Genomic DNA, 24171 nt, shown 5'->3' on the forward strand with positions numbered 1-24171 from the left:
TTTCCACCTCATTTGCATTGTTACACTGGGTCTGCACTAACTCCAGAAATATAGGAACCCCTGCAAATCTCAGAGGTTGAGAACTAATTGTAGAGCATTTGTGCCCCTGTGTCCACTTCACTGTACCTGGAAACTGAACATCCCTCAGGGGAACCAAAACAACATCTCCACTTTAATGTTTAAAGTTAGCATTAGTCCATTTGTTTTAATTGGCATGCAAAGAATCTCCACTAATGTCAACAACAGTCATTCCTGGACCTTAGCATTCCTTCTCCTGCTGAGAGCACACATCAGTACTTCAAGCACATACTCCCAAATTGTCTCTCAATTCTTCAGGAATATCTACAGAATGGACAGAAAACTCTGCAGCCATTCTCAATGGCAGAATTCCAAACGAGCAACATATCTGTTTGGCAACAAAGCTCTTCTCACAGGGCGCTGGAGGTGAATATTCATTTCTAATTGAAGGTAGGAGAGGCAATGTTTTTACTTCACTGTCCCAACACCCAGCTTGCCCATTGAAAATACCAAAGCAGAAAAAATGTGTTTATGATAGTTGTCAGGTAGAAAGTACAACCAAGAACCAAGCAGAATACAGAAGGTTCAGAGGGCAAGTGAAAAAGCAAATAAGAGGAGCAAAGGGCGGTCATGAGAAAAGACAGCCAACATAAAGCGGAATCCCAAAGTCCTCTATTGGCACATAACTAGTAAGAGGGTGGTAAAAGGAGGAGTAGGGCCAATTAGGGACTAAAAAGGGGATTTACACATGGGAGCGGGGGCCTGACTGAGGTGTTAAATGAATACTTTGCATCTGTCTTTACCAAGGAAGCAGATGCTACCAAGGCCACGGTGACAGAGGAGGAAACTCGGTCACTAGAAGGATTCAAAATTGATAAGGAGGAAGTGTTGAATAGACTGTTGTTCCTTAAGGTTGACAAGACATCGGGACCAGATGAGATGTGTCCAAGGATATTGAAGAAAGTGAGAGTGGAAATTGCAGGGACATTGGCTATAATATTTCAGTCTTCTCTAGACTCGGGGAGGTGCCAGAGGACTGGAGAATTGCAAACATTACATCCTTGTTCAAAAAAGTTGTAAGGATAAGACCAGCAATTACAGATCAGTCAGTTTAACTTCAGTGGTGGGGAAGTTTCTAGAGAAAATTATTCGGGATAGAATTAGCAGTCACATGGAAAAATATGGGTTGATTAGGAAGAGCCAGCATGGATTTATAAAGGGAAAATTGTGTTTAACTAACTTGCTGGAGTTTTTTGAAGAGGTAACAGACAGGGTTGTTGAGGGTAATGCAGTGTACGTGGACTTTCAAAAGGCATTTAATAAAGTGCCATGCAAAAGACTTGTGAAAAAAGTTATAGCTCATGAAATAAAAGTGACAGTAACAATGTGGATACAAAATTGGCTGAGTAATAGGAAACAGGGTAATGGTCAATGGATATTTTCCGGGTTGGAGGAAGGTTTGTAGTGGAGCTCCCCAGACGCTGGTATTGGGACCCTTGCTTTTCCTTGATTAATTTTGGTAAGAAGAACATGGAGAGACAATATAAAATAAGGGTACAATTCTTAAGGATGTGCAGGAGCAGAGATCATTGAAGGTGGCAGGACAGGTGGAGAGAGTAGTTAATGAAGCATACAGTATCCTGGGCTTTATTAATAGGGACATAGAGTACAAGAGCATGGAGGTTATGCTGAGCTTATATAGGACACTTGTTAGACCTCAGCTGGAGTATTGTACAGTTCTGGGTGCCACACGGTAGGAAGGATGTGATTTCATTGGCGAGAGTGCAGAAGAGGTTTACAAGAATGGTTCCAGGGCTGAGAAACTTGAGTTATGGAGATAGATTGGAGAGGTTGAGACTGTTCTCCTTGGCGAGGAGGTGTTCAAAATCATGAGGGGGCTGGACAGAGTAAATAGGGAGAAACTGTTTCTACTCATCAAGGGATCAAGACTGAGGGGACACAGATGCTCTTGTACTCTATGCCCCTATTAATAAAGCACAGTATACTGTATGCTTCATTAACTACTCTCTCCACCTGTCCTGCCTGTCAGAATACTTGGAAGTGCATGGTAAAATCGGGCAAAGTCAGCACATTTTTATCAAGGAGAGGTCATGCCTGACAAATCTGTTAGAATTCCTTGAGGAGGTAATGAGTAGGTTAGACAAAGGAGAGCAAATGGATGTTATCTACTTGGACTTCCAGAAGGCCTTTGACAAGGTGCCGCACAGGAGGCTGCTCAGTAAGATAAAAGCCCATGGTGTTAGAGGCAAGGAACTAGCATGGATAGAAGATTGGCTGTCTAGCAGGAGGCAGAGAGTGGGGATAAGGAGGTCCTTCTCACGATGGTGGCCGGTGACTAGTGGAGTTCCGCAGGGGTCAGTGCTGGGACCACAACTTTTCACTTTATACATTAATGATCTAGATGAAGGAACTGAGGACATCTTGGCTAAGTTTGCAGATGAAACAATGATAGGTGGAGGCTCAGGTAGTATTGAGGAGGCAGGGAGGCTGCAGAAGGATTTGGACAGGTTAGGAGAATGGGCAAAGAAGTGGCAGATGGAATACAAGGTGGGAAAGTGTGAGGTCATGCACTTTGGTAGGAAGTATAGAGGCATAGACTATTTTCTAAATGCGGAGAGAATTCAGAAATCTGGAGTGCAAAGGGACTTGGGAGTCCTAGTCCAGGATTCTCTTAAGATTAACTTGCAGGTTGAGTCGGTAGTTATTTCGAGAGGACTAGGATATAAAAGCAGGGATGTGCTGCTGAGGCTTTATAAGGCTCTGGTCAGACCACATTTAGATATTGTGAACAATTTTGGGCCTCGTACCTCAGGAAGGATGTGCTGGCCCTGGAGAGGGTCCAGAGGAGGTTCACGAGAATGATCCCAGGAATGAAAGGCTTAACATATGAGGAACGGTTGAAAACTCTGGGTCTATACTTGATGGAGTTTAGGAGGATGAGGGGGGAGCTGATTGAAACTTACAGAAAGGCCTGGATAGAGTGGACATGGGGAAGATGTTTCCATTAGTAGGAGAGACTAGGACCCGAGGGCACAGCCTCAGAAAAAAGGGAAGACCTTTTAGAACAGAGATGAGGAGAAACTTCTTTAGCCAGAGAGTGGTGAATCTATGGAATTCATTGCCACAGAAGGCTGTGAAGGCCAGGTCATTGAGTGTATTTAAGACCGAGATAGATAGGTTCTTGATTGGTAAGGGGATCAAAGGTTACGGGGAGAAGGTGGGAGAATGGGCTTGAGAAACTTATCAGCTATATTTGAATGGCAGAGCAGACTCAATGGACCGAATGCCCTAATTTCTGCTCCTATGTCTTATGGTCTTATTTAAAGTGATTTGCAAAAGAAGCATTTTCATACAGCCAGTGGTTTGAGCCTGGAATGCACTGTCTGGAAGTGTAATGGAGGAAAGTTCAATTGAGACATTCAAGAGGGCATTAGATGATTATTTGAATAGAAACAATGTGCAAGAGTATGGGGAAAAGGCAGAAGAATGGCATTGTTATGATGCTCATTTGGAGAGTCGGTGCACACATGATGGGCCAAATGGCCTCCTTCAGTGCCGTAACAATGCTGTGATGTACAAATTTTTGATTAGTTAATCCAATTGCAGTGCCTATGCAGTACCATGGAGTAGGCCACAGGTTCTGTTCTTTCACTCTTGAGTTTCTGGGCTAAAGTCCATTGTTGAGCCCAGTGAATGGAAGATTGTCCCCTGACCTTTTAGTTTCTATCTATCTGCACATATCATGGAGAGGGCGTGAGATTGTTAAGCTTCCCAAACTGATCCTTTATGCCTAGTGGAACCCTGTTGAGATTAGCGTTGATGGGCGCATTGTCTAGATGTGCTCCTCCCTGCTCAATATTTCCTGTATTTGCTGTTCCCAGACAATCCATAGTCTCAAGTGCAGGAACAGGCTCATCTGCACCACTACCTCCTAGCTTCTGCCAGTGAAGTCAATGTTTTTGCTTCTGTCAGGAGGGAATGGAGAAGTCAGCTCCTCTCATTCAGTATGGTATTAACCATTAGGGTATCGTACTAGTAAAATATAAATCCGGATAGCAGCAGATTACAAAAGGATATCTGCACTCTCTAATTTTGCTTTGAATAAATTTCAAATAACTCTATACTCTATTTTGAGTAGACCCAGTATGCCTGATAGTTTCACAGAGTTTTGTCGAGACATGTAGACATCTTTCTTTGAAAATCCAAAATATACGTTCTATAATTACCTAAAGCTGTGCTTCTCTCCTCCAAAAATTCAACTTTTATGACCTGATTCACAGGAGGCGCATCTTCTAATCGGTCAGTCAAGGCATTGACCAAACCTTCATGGTTCCCAGAAAAGACCCCAAGATGGTCACCAGGTTGGTACTGTAATTCTTTTTGCTCATCTATGTGCATCCGTAGTAAAATTGTGGAACGGCTAAATGGAAAGACAAAACATTGCTTCAAACACTCAGATTAAAAAACTTACATTCCCTTTTTTTCATTGTACTCTGCCCTCAAAACATTTTCCTTTACATCATGGCAATTGTCACTTTTGTTGAGACATGATTCCACAGCCCGCCAAGCCTCTTCATAAGTCAACCCCAAATGATGATCATTTGACTATAAAGGGCAACAGAGTAAAGCACAGCCCTGTCCTTACTGATATCTATCTATGCTTACTTTCCAACCAGCATCACTCTATAGTGACCAGGAGCTGGAAGTCTGACGGCCTCTTCCAAGTTTCCTTACTCTAAGGCCACTAAACAGGAGTACCCCAGACTTCCTGGTCCAATTGTCTCTGTACCACAGTGGACAGTGCATTCATGCATCAGGTCATGGCAGAAGCTGCAAAGCCAAATAAAGCAAAGCGTGGACTGTCATTGTAATACAGAATCTTAGTAAGGAAGAACGACACAACGGGACAACTGGAGAACTTAGCACCAGGTCATGTAATGAGTTGACGGAGAAGGAAATTAAACTTTTCTCCCTCGATTCTTCTGAACAGGAACAGTTTTATCTGAAATTGATAGTAATATATACATATTATTTAACAACCTTGACTAATTAACATAAATTCTTTCTTAGCATTTAACTTCTGACATCAGCTGCTTCCTTTGTTGAAACTTTTACTCCAAGTAATGAACTTACATTTTAACACCTTGTTTCCTAAATTAGAACTTTCCCTCTTTTCAAATGAAAATTCCTGCTGGATCATAGCTGAGGTGCAAACCCAGATATCAGTAAAATGCTCAATCTGAGTTGGTCTTTTCCTTATTTTCATATATTTGCACGTGATATAAATCTGACAATGGAGTTAAAGGTGCACTCTCAGCATCTCAAACATGACAGGGTATAATTTCTGCAGGGGGTTTTCTTATACTTCTGAATTTATGGTGGCTGATTGGGAGATCGCAACACATGATCTGCATTACTGGGATAAGTGATCTGTTAGAATAGGGAAACATCTCCATCGCACGCTGTGTAAGCACAGTGTTAGTTACCTGTAAGCAAACGAATGCGTGGCCAATTGGATCTCTGTAACCTTAGGCACTGATGTTCTAATGAGAAGGTTTTTGTATCTGATTATTTAGTTTCTACGAACATAATTCCCTTGCCCAAGCTTAATGGCACCTCTACCCACCTTCCCCTCCCAAATCTTCATGCTTTAATTTTCCTTTTCCCTCTACTCATGACAGTTTGCTGGGGCAAGGCTCCATGAGAACCAGCCATCCAAGTGGCCTTTCTCCAATATGTGAGCCTAGGCTGTGAACAATCTATTCGGTTATGGAGGGCAGCACAACTGAGCCAATCATGACCTCAGCCAATGTTCATGGAAATCCAATTTCCAACAAAGATTACTGAATTACTAATGAGAGAGGGAACAGTGGCTGTTCCCTTACATACAGTTTGGGAAGAAAATTGAAGTATCTCTACCATCATCTCAACTGAGGTAAGTGAATCCATCAGAGGTTAACCTGGTATAATCTGGGTCTGAACGATTAAGTACCACACTGGGCAGTATCTGTACACCAGAATTCGAAACCAGCAGAAATGTAATGACTCCCAATATACTTCTTAAAATCTAACTGACTCTGGTAGTGGACAGATCACCACTTTGCCTTTGGCAATGATACACATATCAGTCTTGGCTCAGTGGTAGCACTCTTATCTCTAAGTCAGGAAGTCGTGGGTTCAGGTCCAGTTCTAGGCACTGAAGCACATATTCTAGGCTGACACCCCAAAGTATTATTGAGGGGGTGCTGTCTTTTGGATGAGGTTAAATTAAAGCCCATCTACCTTCTGAGATGGAGCTGAAAATCTCATGGCACTATTCAAAGGAGAATTGGGGAGCTTTCCCTGGTACCCTGACCGATACTTATTCCTCAATAATCACTAAATCATATAATCTGGCCATTTTTATTGTTTCATTTATTCTTGCGTGGGCTGTGACATCAATGGCTAGGCCAGCATTTGTTCCTATTCACTTGGGAAAGTGGTGGTGAACAAACTTCTTGAACTCACATAGTCCATGTGGTGTAGATACACCCACAGTGATATTAGTGAGGGAGTTCCAGGTTTTTAACCCAGCGATAGTGAAGGAATGGCAATATATTTCCAAGCCAGGATGGTGTGTGGCATGGAAGGGAACTTGCAGGTGGGGCTGTTCCCATGCATCTGCTGCTCTTGTCCTTCTAGGTGGTAGAAGTCACAGATTTGGATGGTGCTGTGCAGAACCATGATGAGTTGCTGCAGTGCATCTTGTAGATGGGACACACTGCTGCCACGGTGTATCAGTGGTGGAGGGATTGAATGTTAAGGTGATGGATGGGATGCTAATCAACTGTGTTGTCCTGCATGGTGTTGAGCTTGTGTGTTGTTGGAGCTGCACTCATCCAGGCAAGTGGAGAGTATTCCATCATACTCCTGACTTGTGCCTTGTAGATGGTGAACAGGCTCTGGGGAGTCAGGAGATGAGTTACTCACCTAAGAATTCCCAGCCTCTGACCTAATCTTGTAGCCATAGGGCAGGATCTTCCGGTCAGCAAGCGGGGGTGGGGCCCGCTCGCCAACGCGTAAAATGACACGGGATGACGTCCGGAGGAACTGCCTATGTCACCCTACGTCATTTCCATTTTCAGGTCGGCGGGGGCGCAGCCGAGTTAGCTGTGCACCCGCCACCCTGTCAACGGCCTATTGAGGCCATTGAAAAACAAATTAAGGTAATTAATCGACCTGCTCATCCAACCTTAAGGTTAGTGGGCAGGCTGGGAGTCCTGGAGGGCTTCGGAAAAAGCATGAAACTTCATCCAAGGGCGGGATGAGGTTTCATGAGGATATTTAAATTTTTATCAAACCTTTCAGTAGAAATTATGGAAATGTCCCAACTCAAGTGACTGTTTTTTTTATCATTTTCATCAAAAATATTAATTCTGAGCCGATCTCCCTGAGGCAGCACTTAGCCTTGGGAAGATTTGTGCACTCTTTTCCACGCATGCACGAAAGAGTGCACTCCCGGCTGAGGGAATCCCCCCACCCCGCTCGCACAGGAAGTGCATAGCTTTTCCTGGTGGACGTCACGCTGGTCGGGCCTTAATTGGCCCACCCACCTAAAATGGCAGTGCACCCCTAATTGGGGGCGCTGATCGGAGGTGTGCGTGCCCGCACCCGCTCCCACACTTTCCCCCCAGCGAGGGGAAAATGTTTCCTATCGTATTTATGTGGTTGATCAAATTCAGTTTTTGGTCAATGGCAATATATTGACAGTGGGGGATTCAGTGATGGTAATGCCATTGGATGGCAAGGGGAGGTGGTGGTGTAGTTATGTCACTGGCTTGTCATCCAGAGGCCCAGGCTAATGCTCTGAGGCAATGGGTTCAAATCCCACCATGGCAGTGGATGTAATTTAAACTCAAGTAATAAATCTGGAATATATAGCTAGCTTCAGTAATGGTGATCATGACAACTATCATTGATTATTGTAAAAACCCATCTGCTTCATTCATGTCCTTTAAGGAAGGAAATCTGCTGGTCTGGCCTACATGTGACTGCAGACCCAGAGCAACGTGGTTGACTATTAACTGCCCCCTGAAATGGCTTAGCAAGCCACTCAGTTCAAGGATGGGTAACAAATGCTGGAGCGATGCCCACATCCCATGAAAGAATAAAGAAAAAGGCATTCTCACATAGCCTCTTGAGTTCAGCTCCTTTGTCTATGCGCATGGACCAAGGTTGTAATGAGGTCAGGAGCCAAGTGGCCCTAGTGGAACCGAAACTGAGTGAGAATGAGCAGGTTATTACTGTGTAAGTGTTGCTTGATAACACTGTTGATGACATCTTCCATCACTTTGCTGATGATCAAGAGTAGACTGATGAGTCTGTAACTGACCAGTTTGTACTTTTCCTGCCTGTTGTGCAGAGGACATAACTGGGCAATTTTCCACATTGCCGGGTAGATGCCAGTGTTGCAACTGTACTGGAACAGCTTGGCTAGGGGCGTGGCAAGTTCTGGACCACAAGTTTTCAGTATTATTGCCAGAATGTTGTCAGGGCCCATAGCCTTTGCAGTATCCAGTCTCCTCCTCCTGTTAGTTGCTCAATTGTACACCACGATTCATGACTGGACAGGACTGCAGAGCTTAGATCAGATTCATTGGTTGTGAAATCGCTTAGTCCCGTCTATCATGTGTTGCTTATGCTGCTTGGCACACAAGTAGCCCTGTGGTGTAGCTTCACCGGTTTGACACCTCATTTTCAGTTATGACTGGTTCTCCTCCTGACGTGCCCTCCTGCAATCTTCATTATTGGTTGTGGAATTTTGGCTGTGTGAAGATTGGATGCCAAATTTCCTACATCACAGCAGGAACTATACTGAAAAATTTAATTGGTTGCAAAGCACTTAGAGAAATCTTGGAGTCATGAAAGGCTTCTTACATTTTACACTGGAAACTTTGTAGCTAAAATGAAATCCATACATTCAGTGTGACAACAAGACAACAATCACTTAGCATTTTAACATGAAGTACATTATTCTGTTTAAGTGGTTCTTCCCTCTGAAGTTATATTAATGAAGCAAAAGTTTTTCTACCTGGACTTTGGATTTTGTAAGTTGTGTCGCGATAACAATCTTGCAGCATAAATTTTCTTTTTGTGAATGCTGTAGAGGGCTTTGCCAGAAGAAAAAAATGCAAAAAATTACTGACAATAATCAAAAAATTCTTGAACATGCTCAAGTTATTTATAGTAACACGCACCTCCAGTGAGGTTGGGTGCTGTAGTCTGGTAGGTCAGGCGAAATTTTGTTCTCTTCCAACTGCGATCATTACTTATTAAGGAGTTGTTGTCTTTTTCGATGTTCACATCATCTCCCACACAGAATACATCACACGCTGCCTAAAATCAATGCAGTTATATGTTAATACACTAACATCTGACTGTCCCACAGTAACCCTGGCAACTGATGATTAACGGGTGTTTAAGTGAGAAGGTTGCTGATTGCTATTTGCTTTATTAAACACATCCATCTCTTTCTCTCTCTCTTCCTTTAAACACTCTTTAAAACCCACCTCTTTGATCAAACTTTTGGCATTTGTCCTAATATCTTCTTGTGTGACTTAATGTCAAATTTTTGTTTGACAATGCTCCTGTGAAGCACCTTGGGACATTTTACTATGTTAATGGCACTACATAAATGCAAGTTATATATATTTAGCCAGACATGGGAATATGGCTGCCCTGCCTTGATAATTTAGTTGGGAGAACATTGGGGTTTGTGACATCTCTTCAACACAACTGCTGTTGCTTTTCGCAAATTATTTTATGTTTTGACATAGCCTCTCACTATACTCTATAGCCAGATTTTAGGAAGCACATGAGTGCCTCAGGGTAACGTGTCTTCTGTTTTTTCCTCTTTTCACCGTGCTTGGAACCTGGCACTTTCTCTTTAACCCCGATGTGGTTTTTGGCTAAAATTGGGAACTCCTGGGGGGGGAGGGAGGAGTTGGGGGAATCACAAAGGGCATCCTCTATGCTGCCACACACTCCCATCACTGGTATAATTCAAATGCACCTCCAGCACTGCTGTGCTTCTCATTCTTTTACAGTGCCATCTTTGTCACTTTTGACATGTGTTACAATTGTATGTTAATAATTTCCTTTTATTTGTTCATGGGATGTGAGCCTTACTGGCAAGGCCAGCATTTGCTGCCTATCCCTAATTGCCCTCAGAAGGTGGTGGTGAGCTGCACTGCGCATTCTCCTATACTCTCTTAATACTTTTCAATACTCTACTCTTACTTTTATGTCTTCCTTTTTTTTTATATTCTACCAAGAGTTTTTAATATTCTGTATGCTTTGCCAATACTTTGGAGACACTGTAATAAATACTTTGTCAAAATACTACAGCTTCTTAAGTATACCTGAAAAAGAATCAATGACGGTAGCTTCTATTGGCTAATAGTTTGAACTAGATGGTATTGGTTCAGCTGCCCCTTCTATATCTCCACTGTTTTTAATTCCATTCAATTACAATATTACCCAATTTACACTATTGGTCAAATTAAAAGTTACCCCCAAGGAATCTGGGAGTTTGCAACACAGGCCCTGGTTAGTTAAGAAGTCAGAAGTAAGCTCCTAAACCTTAATAACCTTAAAAACTTTCTTAGCCCAAGTCCTGAATGACTCCTCTTGCCCACAGAGTTCATCCCCCTCTCCAATCCTCATAACCCGCTGTCCTCCAAGTTCCTCCAGTAGAGTGTCCACAGCTCGAGCGAAAGCACAGAAATGCGGATAGGCTCGAGAGCCAAGACCAAAGGCAGAAAATCTGCAAAACAATGTATTCAAACTTAATATTCACTAGTGGTCACTTTCTTTATACTTCTTATAGTTTGCAAAAACTTCAGACCAAAACCTCTTGAACCATTTTGAGGGGTTTTGCTTATGAGGGCTCTTTTTTCCCAAAATGACAGTTCCAGCAGTTTTTACAACACAGGTTGACACGTGCTATAAAAACATTGTGGGATCTAACTTACTTTCTTCTATTTCCAGTGCATTGATTAAAGCAATTGTCAACCATTTTATTTTAAATGAGCTATTAACAAAATACCAGTGTCACAAGCTCTAGTATAATCAGAGGCAGTCATTGTGTTTGCCAGCAGCAGACTTTTTTCCTCTGTCCCGGGGCATGAGCCATCTTTTAAGTTGGGGCTCTGTGCAACTAGAATCACCAGTATTGTTTTGCTTATTTTGCAGGGTTGTAACATAAATGCAGCTTGAATGAGTTTTATGTTATTTCAGAAATATTATTTGGAACGCACTTACCTAACATTAGTTAAAAGACCAGTCCTGCCAAAAGTATCTTTGTGCTCTGGTTCATCACTTGAAGAATTCCGGGCATCTGAGCTTGAGGACACACTGTTGAAGCAAACTTTGTAGCTCCTGGACAGAGACAAGATAAGACACATTTATTTTATGTATAATACGAATTGGGAGCAGGCGTGGGCCATTCAGCAACCTGAGCCTTCTCCCGCCATTCAATAAGATCATGGCTGATCTGGATGTGGCCTCACCTCCAAATTCCACCTATCCCCAATAACCTTTGACCCCCCTCCCTTAGTCAAGAATCTATCCTCTGCCTTAAATATATTCAATGGCCCTGACTCCACCAGTCCCCAGGGAAGAGAGTTCCAAAGATTCATGACCCTCTGAGAAAAAATATTCTTCTTATCTCCATCTTTGATGGGAAACCCCTTACTTTTAAACTGTGTACTAGTTTCTAGTTTCTCCCACAAGGATCCGTCCCATCAAGTCCCCTCAGGATCTTATATGTTTCAATAAGATCACCTCACATTCTTCTAAACTCCAATGGATACAAGCCCAACCTGTCCAACCTTCCCTCATAACATACCCCTCCCCCCTCCATACATCGATGGTATCAATGCAGTGAACCTTTTCTGAACTGCTTTAAATTCATTTATATCCTTTCTTAAGCAACGAGTCCAAAATTGTACACACTACTCTAGACCCTGCATAATTGTAGCAAAACATCCCTACTTTAAATGCTATTCCCCTTGCAATAAACAACAACATTCCATTTGCCTTCTTAATCACTTGTACTTGTAAACTAACCTTTTGCGATTCATGTACCAGGAAACCCAGATCCCTCTGTACTTCAGAGTTCTGTAATCTATCTCCATTTAAATAATGTGCTGCTTTTCCATTCTTCCTGCCAAAGTGGACAAGTGCACATTTTCCCACATTATCCTCCATCTGCCAAATTTTTGCCCACTCACTTAATATATCTATGTCCCTTTGCAGACTCCTTATGTCCTCTTCACAACTTACTTTCCTATCCATCTTTGTGTCATAAGCAAATCTAGCAACCATACATTTGGTCTCTTCATCCAAGTCAATGATATAAATTGTAAATGGTTGAGACCCAACACTAATCCCTGTGGCACTTCACTCATCACATCTTTTCAACCTGAAAAAGACCCATTTATGCCTGCTCTCTGTTTCCTCTTAGCTAACCACTCCTCTACCAATGCTAATATGTTACCCCATACACCATGAGCTCTTATTTTGTGTAGTTACCTTTGATGTGGCACCTTGTCAACAGCTTTCTGGAAATCTAAGTACAGCACAGCCACAGGTTCTCCTTTATTCAAGCTGTTTGTTACTTCCTCAGAAAACCCCTGTAAATTAGTCAAACATAATTTCCCTTTCATAAAACCATGTTGGCGCTGTCTGATTGCATTGAGATTCTCTAAGTGCACCACTATAACCTCCTTAACAATAGATTCCAGCAATTTCCCCATGTTAAGCTAACTGGCCTGCAGGTTCCTACTTTCTGTCTCTCCTTTCTTGAAAAGAGGATCACATTTGCTATTTTCCAATTTGTTGGGGACTTTCCAGAATCCAGGTAGTTTTGGAAAATTAAAACCAACGCATCCACTATCTCAGCAGTCATTTCTTTTAAGACTCCAGGATGAAGTTCATCAGGTCCTGGGACTTGTCAGCTTTTAGTTCTCATAATTTTCTCAGTTCCCCTTCCCTGATGATTATACCTGTTTCAAGTTCCTCCCTCCCTTTCACCTCCTGATTCACAATTATTTCTGGGATTTCATTTGTATCCTCTGCAGTGAGGACAGATGCAAAATATCTGTTCAATTCATCTGCCATTTCCTTATTTTCCATTATTCATTCCCCAGACTCACTCTCTCGAGGACCAGCACTCACTCTACTTACTCTTTTCCTTTTTAGATACCTGTAGAAACTCCTACTACCTGTTTTTATATTTCTAGCTAGCTTCTTCTTGTACTCTAATTTCTCCCTCCTTATTAATCTTTTAGTCATTCTTTGCTGATCTTTGTATTCCATCCAATCTTCTGACCTGCCACTCATCTTTGCGGAATTATGCATGTTTTCTTTCAATTTGATACTATCTTGAACTTCTTTAGTTAGCCATGGATGGTGGGTCCTTCCCCCAGGGTCTTTCTTTCTCACTGGGATGTATCTTTTCTGAGTATTCAGAAATATCTCCTCAAATGTCTGCCACTGACCTATCGCTTAACCTAATTTCCCAGTTCACTTTAGCCAACTCTGACTTCATGCCCTCATAATTGCCCTTATTTAAGTTTTAAATGTTAGTCTTAGATCCACTCCTGTCTCCCTCAAACTGAATGTGAAATTCAGTTATATTTTGATCACTTCTTCCTATGGGCATCTTCACAATGAGGTCATATTGAATAAAAAGCTCAGTAATGGCTCAGGAATTGTGTTTTCTGCTGACACCTCAGTTCAGCAATATGAAGGATAATTATCAGCAATGATGTTTCAATTTCACTCACTCCCTTTCTGCCGAATTTGAATTAGGATGTCTCATTTCCATCAGGGCAGATCCAAATTTCTAGAAGAACAAGATGAGAAAGTTATACTGTCATTTTGAATAACCATTTGTCAAAACTACATTTATTTACTAGAGCACAATGCAATAATTGCATCAGAGTGCCTCATCATATCACTTAGGCATTGTGAAGAGAATGATCACAAGTTCTTCTCTCTTTCAAGGCACAAGCAAACTTTTCCTAAAGGCTTTAAGTACAAAGTACAAAGATGTTATAAAAGCAGTATATGTATTATTGAGAAACCTAGATGAATGGAAATGGTCTACAATGCAGAACACGCAAAGGAAAAGTACCCCAAGAATTGTTTTAGTTCTTCAAAATGGAGTCAGCAGTTAGGCTGCACAAATTAAACTATGAAAGGTTATAGAAATAAAACATTCCTTTCTATTGATAGAAGACAGGTTTGCAAAATCTCATGTCCAGGAAGAGTTCCTGAAGAGAGATATAAAGGTGTCCTGTCTAATCTATACCTGTGTATGAACTCTTGTGAGGAGAAACCTGAGAAGCTAGGAAATAAATATGTCTGATGCCAGTAACTCATTTATTTGGAGTGCTTTTGGGAGTACCAACATGACTATTTGAGGTGATTGACACTAAAGATTTGATTTCTCCTAACACACATTGGGTTGATCAGTAGAATTGAGGAGATGTTTTTGGGAATGAAGGCTATATTAGATGGCAGCCCAGATTTTCATCATGATGGAGAGCCTATCTATTGAGACGAAAATGGCAGAACTGCCTGAAAATCACACATCCTGCCCCCAAACACATCACTTCCCATTTTCTCAGAGGCGGGAATGGGGACAGTTTGTGTTTTGCACATGCATGGTTTGTGGAGACAGCTGGCCATTTAAATCATCAGCTGCCTTCACTGGAGGTGGACTTTGGTAGTCCAGAAGTGTCAAATCCAAAGTGTGCAGAGTAGACCTGGTAAGAGCAGGTCTGAACATTGTGGATTTATTTGGATAGCCTGGGTACTCCTTTGGAGATGTAAGATATTCCTTTGGATCTGGTCCTGGTACACCTTTGGGGAGGTTAGGTGCCATTTGAGAGAGGTAAGGTGCTCTTTGGAAGTGTTAAAATTAGGCATGAGTGTGCATAAAGAGTGCATCAACTCATTAACTGTCAAGTTCATTGAAACTATCAACAGTGCAGTCAAAATCAACTGTCAAAAACATCCTTCAAGAGGACCTGCCAAAGTGTTAGGAGGAACTGTCAAAACCACCTGTCAAAGGGAGCAGTCAAGCTGTCAAGGCATTTAAAAATCCTGCCCTTTATATATTTGAAAAAAAAATCTGCTGTGGTTTTAAAAAATCGCTGCTTGCTATTTCACTTAAGCTTCAAGTTTGATATAAACCTCAGGGTTTCATTACAGAATTAGTGTTGCATGACTGATTGCACAAACATCCATTATCACAGTAGGGTGCCTGTCACTTCACAGTTTCATTGACAGCTACAAGTGGTTACAGACTCTTTGAAGTGCAACTTTGAATTCGAATACTTGTTGTTATAAGTCTTTCTGTAGTTGAAGGAATGTAAATGTATTAAATGGGATTTTTGTGAATTAGAGCATTTTATTCAACATAGTGAAGCCTGCAATAGACACTTAGAGCAGAATTTTCCCCCCATTGGGGGGAAAGTTGAAAAGCGAGAATGCGCTGGCGTGCCTGCGATCGGCACCTCCAATGGGGGGTGCACTGCTATTTTACATGGGCAGGCCAATTAAGGCCCGCTCAGCGTGACATACGCATGGAAACGCTATGTACTCCCTGTGCGGGCGGAGGGAGAAATCCCTCAGCAAAGAGTGCACTGTTTTGCATACGTGCATGAAAGAGCGTACTCATCTCCCTGAGGCTAAGGGAGATAAGGTCTACAATAAAAAATGTTAAAAATAGAAAAAAAAATTCCCTGACATGTCCCCTCATGTGATACTGTTACATGAGTTGGGACATGTGCATAACTTTTAAAAATACTTTTATTAAATATTTAAAAGCCTATATGAAAACTCATCCCACCTGTGGATGAGGTTTCATGCATTTACTAATGCCCGCCAGGGCTCCTGGCCTGCTCGCCAACCTTAAGGTTGGACGGGCAGGTCCATTAATTACTTAAATGACTCTGTCAACGGCATCAATTGGCCATTGACAGGTCGGTGGATGCACAGTTGATTTTGCTGAGCCCCCACCTACCTGAAAATTTAAATGGGGCGCAGTGATGTTGGGAGTTCCGCCTGACGTCACCGCGCATCATTTTATACAGCAGTGAGCGAGACCCCCGCCCCCCCACCACCAACACCCCCCCCCCCCCGCCCCCCCCCCGGCTCGTCGATGGGGAAATCCTGGCTTTAGAACTTTATTTCATAGGACTTTATTTTATCTCATCTCTCCATGGGTCCTAAGGTCTACCCATGATGGATATTGGGTGATTTGACATGGAGGGTTTATGGGCAAAAGGTGGGGGCAGATGAATGAGTTGGCATGAGTTGGCATTAAGTTACCATAGTGGCTATTAAGGGTTATAGGTGGGTACAGGGACATAGGTTGGCATGGGGCTATAAAAAGCCGTAGGGTGGGTACAGGGCATGAGATGGCATGGGTCGGCATGGATGGGGAATGGGGAGTATGTGGGGGGTGAGGGGTTGCGTGGGATGGAGCGATGTTTTATGTTTTATTCTTTTTTTCATTTTCACGTTCATGGGAACACCGCCACCTGCAAGTTCCCCTCCAAGGTACACACCATCCTGACTTGGAAATATATCACCGTTCCTTCATCTTCACTGGGTCAAAATCCTGAAACTCCCTCCCCAAGGGCACTGTGGGTGCACCAACACCACATAGACTGCAGCAATTCAAGAGGCCGGTTCACCGAAACCTTCTCAAGGGCAATTAGGGATGGGGTAGCCAGTGATGCCAATGTCCCATGAAAGAAAATTTTTTGAAAAAAAATTGGATGCAATGCCTGGACCCTCAAGGCAGGCCTTCTGCCCAGCCAGCCTCTGCACCCGGCATCCTCCTTACTTCCTGCTGGGTCGCCAGCCCTGACTTCCAATCTAGCCCCTACCTTAGACTGAAAATCTGACATCCAGGCAGCTAATTATGAAGGTTGGATGTATGAGCTTGGAATTCTGCACACCCGATGCGAGAGTGAAAAATGTAGGCCAGCATTTTTGACACTAAAGCCCTCAGTTCTCAACCTTTAGTTATTCTAATAGTTCTTTCAGTAGCGCTTGTAGTTGAAGGTATAAGGGTTCTGTGTCTAGTAGAAAGGTGGCTCTGTAAAATTAATAAGTGCATCTCCAACAGAGAGACAGAAAGATTCTAGAAGTTAGGGTTGTACAGCTACACTAGCCAGATACCGCTAAATATAGCTGTACAGATTTCCCTGTGATTATAAAAAGGTAAAATCTAAGACAGCTGGTTCCATGTACAGCTGCCAGTCCAAACCATGAATTTGCCAAGGAGTAGATGATCCTCTACACATGGTGGTTCATCACTCTGACATCTTGGAGGCTAATGCCATCTTCCAAGAAGCAAGAAAAGCGAGTGATTAATTCACACTAGCACTTAATGACGAGGTTATATAAACCCTAGAAACATTGCTAACTACAAATTTTAATGTATTTAATAGACTGTTAATAAAACTGTTAATATGTCAACTATTTAAGGAGTCTAATTTTGGACCATAATACGAGTGCAACAGTATCCATTTAAGATACTATCAGTCAAAAAGGAGTGGTTTGGTTGAAAAACCAGCAGATTGTGAAAGGAAAGGAAGTTTGAGGGAGGTCAGTTCCACAGTTCTGAGGCCCTGGGAAAGATTGGGAATCAGAATCCCGATCTTTAGAGGAAGCATTCCACTACGGCACAGCAATGAAGTGCTATCCAGGGTAATGGAGTTCTGTATCTAATATTTAACTCAGAATCTGTAAAAAAAAAGAACCCTTTTTGTAGTGACAGCAAGGTTAGATGACTCAAAACTTAACAGAACCCTTCTTATTTATTATAGTTTTATATTAACACCAATTTATCTTGACTTTATTATAAAAGACATTTTAAACATGAACAAATTCACGATGCATAAACTGTTATGTATTTTGGGGAAGAGGAAAGAATCTGAAATCTTGGCAACAGAAAAACTTTTTTCATTTTTCTGAAGTTGGTACATTTGTTCAATGAAAGACAGGGACACGGGGTATTTTATGCGTTTTTGTAAGAAGTCTCAATACAAATAAATCAGTACATAAAGGGAGAAAATCTCCTTTACACTACTTAGGCAACCATGTGGAAAATGTCTTTTTCACTAACAGTGAGCAGCCCATCATATTTGCAGTAAAATTGAGCACAGAGATTGCCCTGAGGTTTTACATCATGTGTAGTAACACACCATTGGAGTGAGTGCATAAGTTATACCTCAAGACTCTTGGTCTTTGAACACCCACACCAAGACATGACTTATATGTTGGATATTTTGACATTTATTTCCCTACAAAATTTAAAAATAGGATGTTAGTGGACACAAAGACACAGCTGGTGCTCAGATTGTACCGCTACTCAGGAAAACTATAACTAGAATAATTAGTCTACTTTTTGATTTCTGGTGATTTTAAATTTTACTGGTAGTCTTTTGGAAACACACACAAGTAATTTTTAGTTATTTTCATACTTCTCCATTCTCAGGTGGGTCACCATTGCCGAAAGTGCTTTTAACTACCAGCACCAGTGCTTCATGCTCTAGATGCACAATGTCATATTCGTCCATGGACATCACCCACAAAACAATGGAATTCAGGCAGTTACACAAACATTAGTTCCATTCCTTTTAAGATTGAAGTATTTTATCTCAACGTCCCATGCATAAATCTGTACCTTATTTATAAAACGCAATAGCCTTTAAGCATAATTTGTCAAAAATTGGAACTAATTAATAACACTGCAAATTCTTGCTGCCACCTCTTCTATTGTGCTTGAAGTGAACAATTTGTAAGTTAAACACATGGGTAGCAATAAGCACTGGACATTAGTTAAGGATCTTTCATGAAAAAAGAGCATCTGAATTCAGTATGAGACTGTTATATAATTTATGGAATGCCTATAACTTTACTATCAAATATTTAATTTCCTGGCAATGCTGGGTGATATGCATCACCGATTAATAGCTAGCTGTGGCTAGTTTGCACTTTTATAGTACTTGGTTATAATAGTCTTAGGTTTAGGAATTCTCAATAACCACACTTTGCGGGTAATCAAGAATTTGTGTGATAATGTGAAATTGATGATAGTAAGTTGACAGCCCATTTTCTGCTGGTTCTTCATTACACTGACTTCAATGGATATAAAAATTAGAAAAGATGTAAAACAGGATGCTGTATCATTATTACTTGTTTTCCATTATCAGCCAAAGCCAAAACTGCCACCATCGCACTTCACCCCTGCTCCCCACCTACCTCCACCACCCTACCCACAGCTGTTTGTGCTTATGCAAGACAATTTTCTCATCAATGTAGAAATGGCAGATTAACTACAAGCACTTCACATCAGTATTAAGCACATAGACTAAGACCTCATTAGCCTTGTATTAGTCAACAGCATCTGGTGATATTTTACTTTATGCTTGTTCTAGTTTTTTTTATTTGTAATGTGGGCCAAAGGTCAGATGTCCCAGGGGATTTCCCTAACATTACAAGTGTCTCTGGCAATGAGATATTTCAATGGGTAGCCGTCTCAGGGCTCGGTTTTCCCCTGAATAGCGGGTGCTGCAAGTGAACCAGTTAGAATTTAGTTTTGTTCACTTCTGCTGCTCAAAAACAGGTATTGTTCTCACATGGTATTCCATCACTGTGAAATAACCAGAGGTGTGTGCATATATTTATTGCTTCTAAAAGGGAGATGGTGCTAGACTCACTGAATTGTGTGTTGAGAATAATAGAAAATTGGGCAGGTAGGAGCACAGGCCAGTGAAGGCAATCCTCCTGATTTTCTTCCATTCATTTAAATTGAGGAAAACCAGCATGCTCCTTTGCCACTCAGCCAATCCAGCTCTTCAATGGTCGCTGCACTCTGTGAATCCAAACACAGAGCCAAGAAATTCACTCCGATAGCGTGGGGCATACACTTATTGTAGCATATTGTTGTGAAGTTAATTAGATAAATACAATTAAAACAAATTTGTTTCTTACCTTTGCATCAAAGGCATGCTTGAAAATTTCACATAATGTTTTTGCATAGACTTTGGACTTCCCAGTTTCTGTGGCATACAAGATGGTGGCTTTTACTCTTTTGGCCATTGCTTGCCCCATCAACTTAGTAGAGAATTTCACTGCCCTTTTCAAACAAAAATGCCAGAGTATTAAGACTGGATGTGCAAATAATACCAGCATACAATAACAAGTCTTTTGGACAAGTGTCCTCAGAAGCATTTCTTTCAGCTATAGATTCAGATGCGAGTCTTGGAAAATTCTGTATGACATGAATTCTGCTCTGTCAAGTATCAAGATGCCAGTTGGTATCACTTAACTGTTTCCAACTGTTGCTCTATGTGACTGTGCTTCTTAAAGGACAAATCTGGTTTTATCTTGTGCAAACAGGTGGTGAGGCAGCAATGCCAGGCCCCAGTGGTTCGTTTTCCCAAAAGTGCTTGGATTACTAATGGCATAACATATGTTTAAAGTGGTGCAGAGGCAATATTTTGTGAAACTTGTGATGTGTGCTAAATAACTTCTTCAAACTCCCAGTCAAAGAATATTGGGGAGGTGGTGGCATAGTGGCATTGTTGCTGGACTGGTATTCTAGTGATCCAGGGTGGTGCTCTGGGGACCCAGATTCAAATATCAGCATGGCAGATGGTAAAATTTGAATTCAATAAAAATCTGGAATTAAACATCTGATGATGTTGATTGATCTGGTTCACTAATGGGGAAGGAAACCTGCTGTCCTTACCAGGTCTGGCCTAGATGTGATGCTAGACCCATAAAATGCCCTTTGGACAAGGGCAATCAGGGATGGGAAATAAATGTGACACTCACATAAAGAAAATATATTAACATGCCACTAGATGTCTTTAAATATGGTATTGTCACTTTCTTCCTGATTAACTCATATCATAGATTACATTTATGGGCTCTTCCCATACCTTCACACCTATTCGCATCTTAAAACATAGGTAATGCAGCAAAGATTCAAAATGCCTTATCTGGTAATTATTTTAAGCTACTGGATTTACAGGATCTCTCTTAAAGTTCAATGAGTGAATAAACCTTCACATCTTGCTTTAAGCTTAAAATTACTATGAAAATACATTTAACAAAAAGAAAACAAGCATATAACAATTATATATTCACACCTAACCCATTAAATGGAAAACCAATAAAAAGGCTCAGCAACAAAAAAAATTACTAAACTACCCTTTGTAAATAACTTGAACTATGTTTCTTCTTATATTTCTCAATACCTACGTCAGCATTAACATAAACACTCTCTTGCAAGTTTCAAACTAATTCCTTCTCTTTCTCAGAAATTTCAACCTGACTGTTTCCTTCTCAGATCGGTTCAAATGAACTCTCCAGTTCAAAGGGCGGATTTACATCACAGAGAGGGTTCCCAGGGCTTCCTAGATTTTGAATGATCACCCACTCAAATTTAAAACCAAGACCTCAGTCATATAGCATTATTTAAGTTTGAATTATTCCTCTCACAAACCCGTGGCTAATGAAACTTGCAAACATTGTTGTGATTCGACCTTGGACCACAATTCTGGCGGTCACTTGTTCAATTCACACTGCTAATGACTGGATTTAAAGGAACAGCCACCAAACAAAAACTAGACAAAGTTATTTTGGGCACGGTCACAAATAAATAGTATGTACTGAAATATAACTGCTAAATCTAAATCAACTATTGAGCAACATATTTTAATATTTCTTACACTATACGGCTCCAATAAACAATGGTGTGTTGAATACAATAAACTTACTTTGCTAGCTTTTTAAATCCAATGGCTCTCTTTTTAGTGGGAGTTCCATTAACTCCTTTCCACACATGATTCAACCAGGGATCTGCCTGCATTGGAAACAACAGTTAACCCAGTTGATCTATGAACATGAAATGATGCATAAAATATGTTATTGGCAAGGGATTTCAATTCTGGGGTTATTTCACAGGGCTAGAACTCACGAGCAACATGTTATAGGTTCTCCAGGGACATCTCAATTAGCTTTCATTCTGGCAGCATAACAAATCTCCTGCTGTTAATAATAGATAATGTCTAGTCGGGTTTTAATCAGGTCACAGTGGAAAGGTTACCTTTGAGGTGGCATTATGCATCATGTTGGCCTGGAACAACATTTAAAACAGTGCCTTTTTGCCCTGTTGTTAAGTACTTGCACGATGCATGAAGATATCAAACCTACTCAAAACTTCACCAAAACATGTTAGGTGTTAATGAGACATGATTTGTCAAATGTGGACTGTTACTTCATTTATTTAATTTGTTTTAACAAACATATATTTTTAGATCACCACCAATACTTCCAATAATTTGAACTCCTGATGCTTTGTGAGGTAGTAAATTTGTGGTAAACATATAAACCCTGCTGACCATGGGAGATATGGGGCCCTTTGGACAGCATACACATGAATTAAAGCACTAAGAGCGTGTAATGGTGCCAAAATACAGAGTCCTCATGTGGGTTAGACAAATATTGAATAACTTATTACTAATTCATTAGAAGTCAAAAGGTTAGAAAGTCAGAACTGCTTCTTAAGGTAATACAATTGGGAGCAAACTGTGAGAGTAACTATCAGGGCAACAAATTTTCAGGAAAAACAAGTTTAAAGAAATACAAATATTTAAGAATCACTGCTTTATCTCTTATATTATAATGAAATGGAATGGGGGAGGTGGTGGCATAGTGGTACTGTCACTGGACTGGTATTCCAGGGGCCCAGGTTAATACTCTGGGTTTGAATCCCACCACAGCAAAAAGCAAAATTTAAATTCAATAAAAATCTGGAATTAAAAGTCTGATGATAACCATGAAACAGCAACACCCATATCCCATGAACAAATAAAAAAAAACTATAATTTATCCATTCTCACTCCTGTATATAAAGGAATCTTTAAGGGTAATTTACTATTTACTTTCTCAATGATTCTAGTTTTTGTTTCTCAGCTTCTCTCAAATGAGATGGCTGTTACTAACCACATGTCGGATCTGGATGTGATCAAAGTTCAGCTTTAAGTTTGCAAAAACTGCTTAATAATCAGATTATTGGGGCTGCGAATCAATCACCTTTAAATCATGATCATTATTCTCGTGCCCAGCTCCCCATTCTTTCTCATTTGTTTATGGTCCTCTTTTGCTCTGATTCTCTGTCTCTTATTTATTTCTGCTGCTTCTCATTTATGTCCTCATCCAGTTCATTTTTGTTTCTGATTTCAGATTTCCAGCATCTGCAGTATTTTGCTTTCCTATTTCAGTTTTGTTTCTCTCAGCCTATCTTTCCTTTCCTTCACTCTGAAAGTCCCTGCAGTCCTGGTACCTGAGATAACAACATCTGCTGAGAATTTCTTCGACATGTTTACCTTTCATCTAAATTACCCTCTGTACTTGTTTAAGATTATCCACCTATATTTTAAACTGAAACTGCTTTAGTGTTTTTTTAGAAAAAATTTTCCTTCCTATCTTGCTTGTGAATCCTGTTGGAGATGAACTTGAAATGTGATGAATCAGGAAAGTGCATTCCACAGAACGCCATACAAATTATGTTTTGTTTCATTTTCCCTGCTAATATTTGAAATCAAAACCTTGAGAATTATCTTAATAACAAAGTAGCAGAATAACTAACATCTTTATTTTTTTGAACAGGATTACTGAAAGCACAAGGCCAAAAGACAAGTCAGCCTTAACTGGCTCATGGTAGCACACTCAGAAAGCATCAGAAGGTTATGGGTTCAAATCCCACTCCAGAGACCCGAGTGCACAATTTGGGCCAAGGCTCCAGTGCAGTATTAAGGAAGTGCTGCACTGTCAGAGGTGCCAATGTTCAGATCAGATGTTAAGGTGAGGCCCTAAGTTGATGCAAAAAAACCATTGCACAATTTCAAAACACAGCGTGGTCCATCCAGTATCCTGGACAATATTTATTCCTCCAACAACATTGCTAAAGCAGATTATCTGATCATTATCTTAGTGTTTTGTTGTGGGACCTTGCTGTGTGCAAATTCACTGTCATATTTCCTACATTAGAAC

General features: G+C 40.9%; 1 protein-coding gene across 1 annotated transcript in view; it reads right to left on the reverse strand.

The window, feature by feature from the left end:
* Window positions 1–24171, reverse strand: part of LOC121286000 (nitric oxide synthase, brain-like) — a 99775-nt gene that overhangs the window by 31087 nt on the left and 44517 nt on the right. The window contains 9 exon segments of the mRNA XM_041203016.1: window positions 4266–4459; window positions 9110–9188; window positions 9276–9414; window positions 10669–10843; window positions 11341–11457; window positions 13869–13927; window positions 18588–18693; window positions 20102–20245; window positions 21894–21979. Of these exon segments, the coding sequence (XP_041058950.1) occupies window positions 4266–4459; window positions 9110–9188; window positions 9276–9414; window positions 10669–10843; window positions 11341–11457; window positions 13869–13927; window positions 18588–18693; window positions 20102–20245; window positions 21894–21979 (1099 nt within the window).

Source organism: Carcharodon carcharias, chromosome 13, assembly GCF_017639515.1.
Source record: "Carcharodon carcharias isolate sCarCar2 chromosome 13, sCarCar2.pri, whole genome shotgun sequence".
NCBI lineage: Eukaryota > Metazoa > Chordata > Chondrichthyes > Lamniformes > Lamnidae > Carcharodon > Carcharodon carcharias.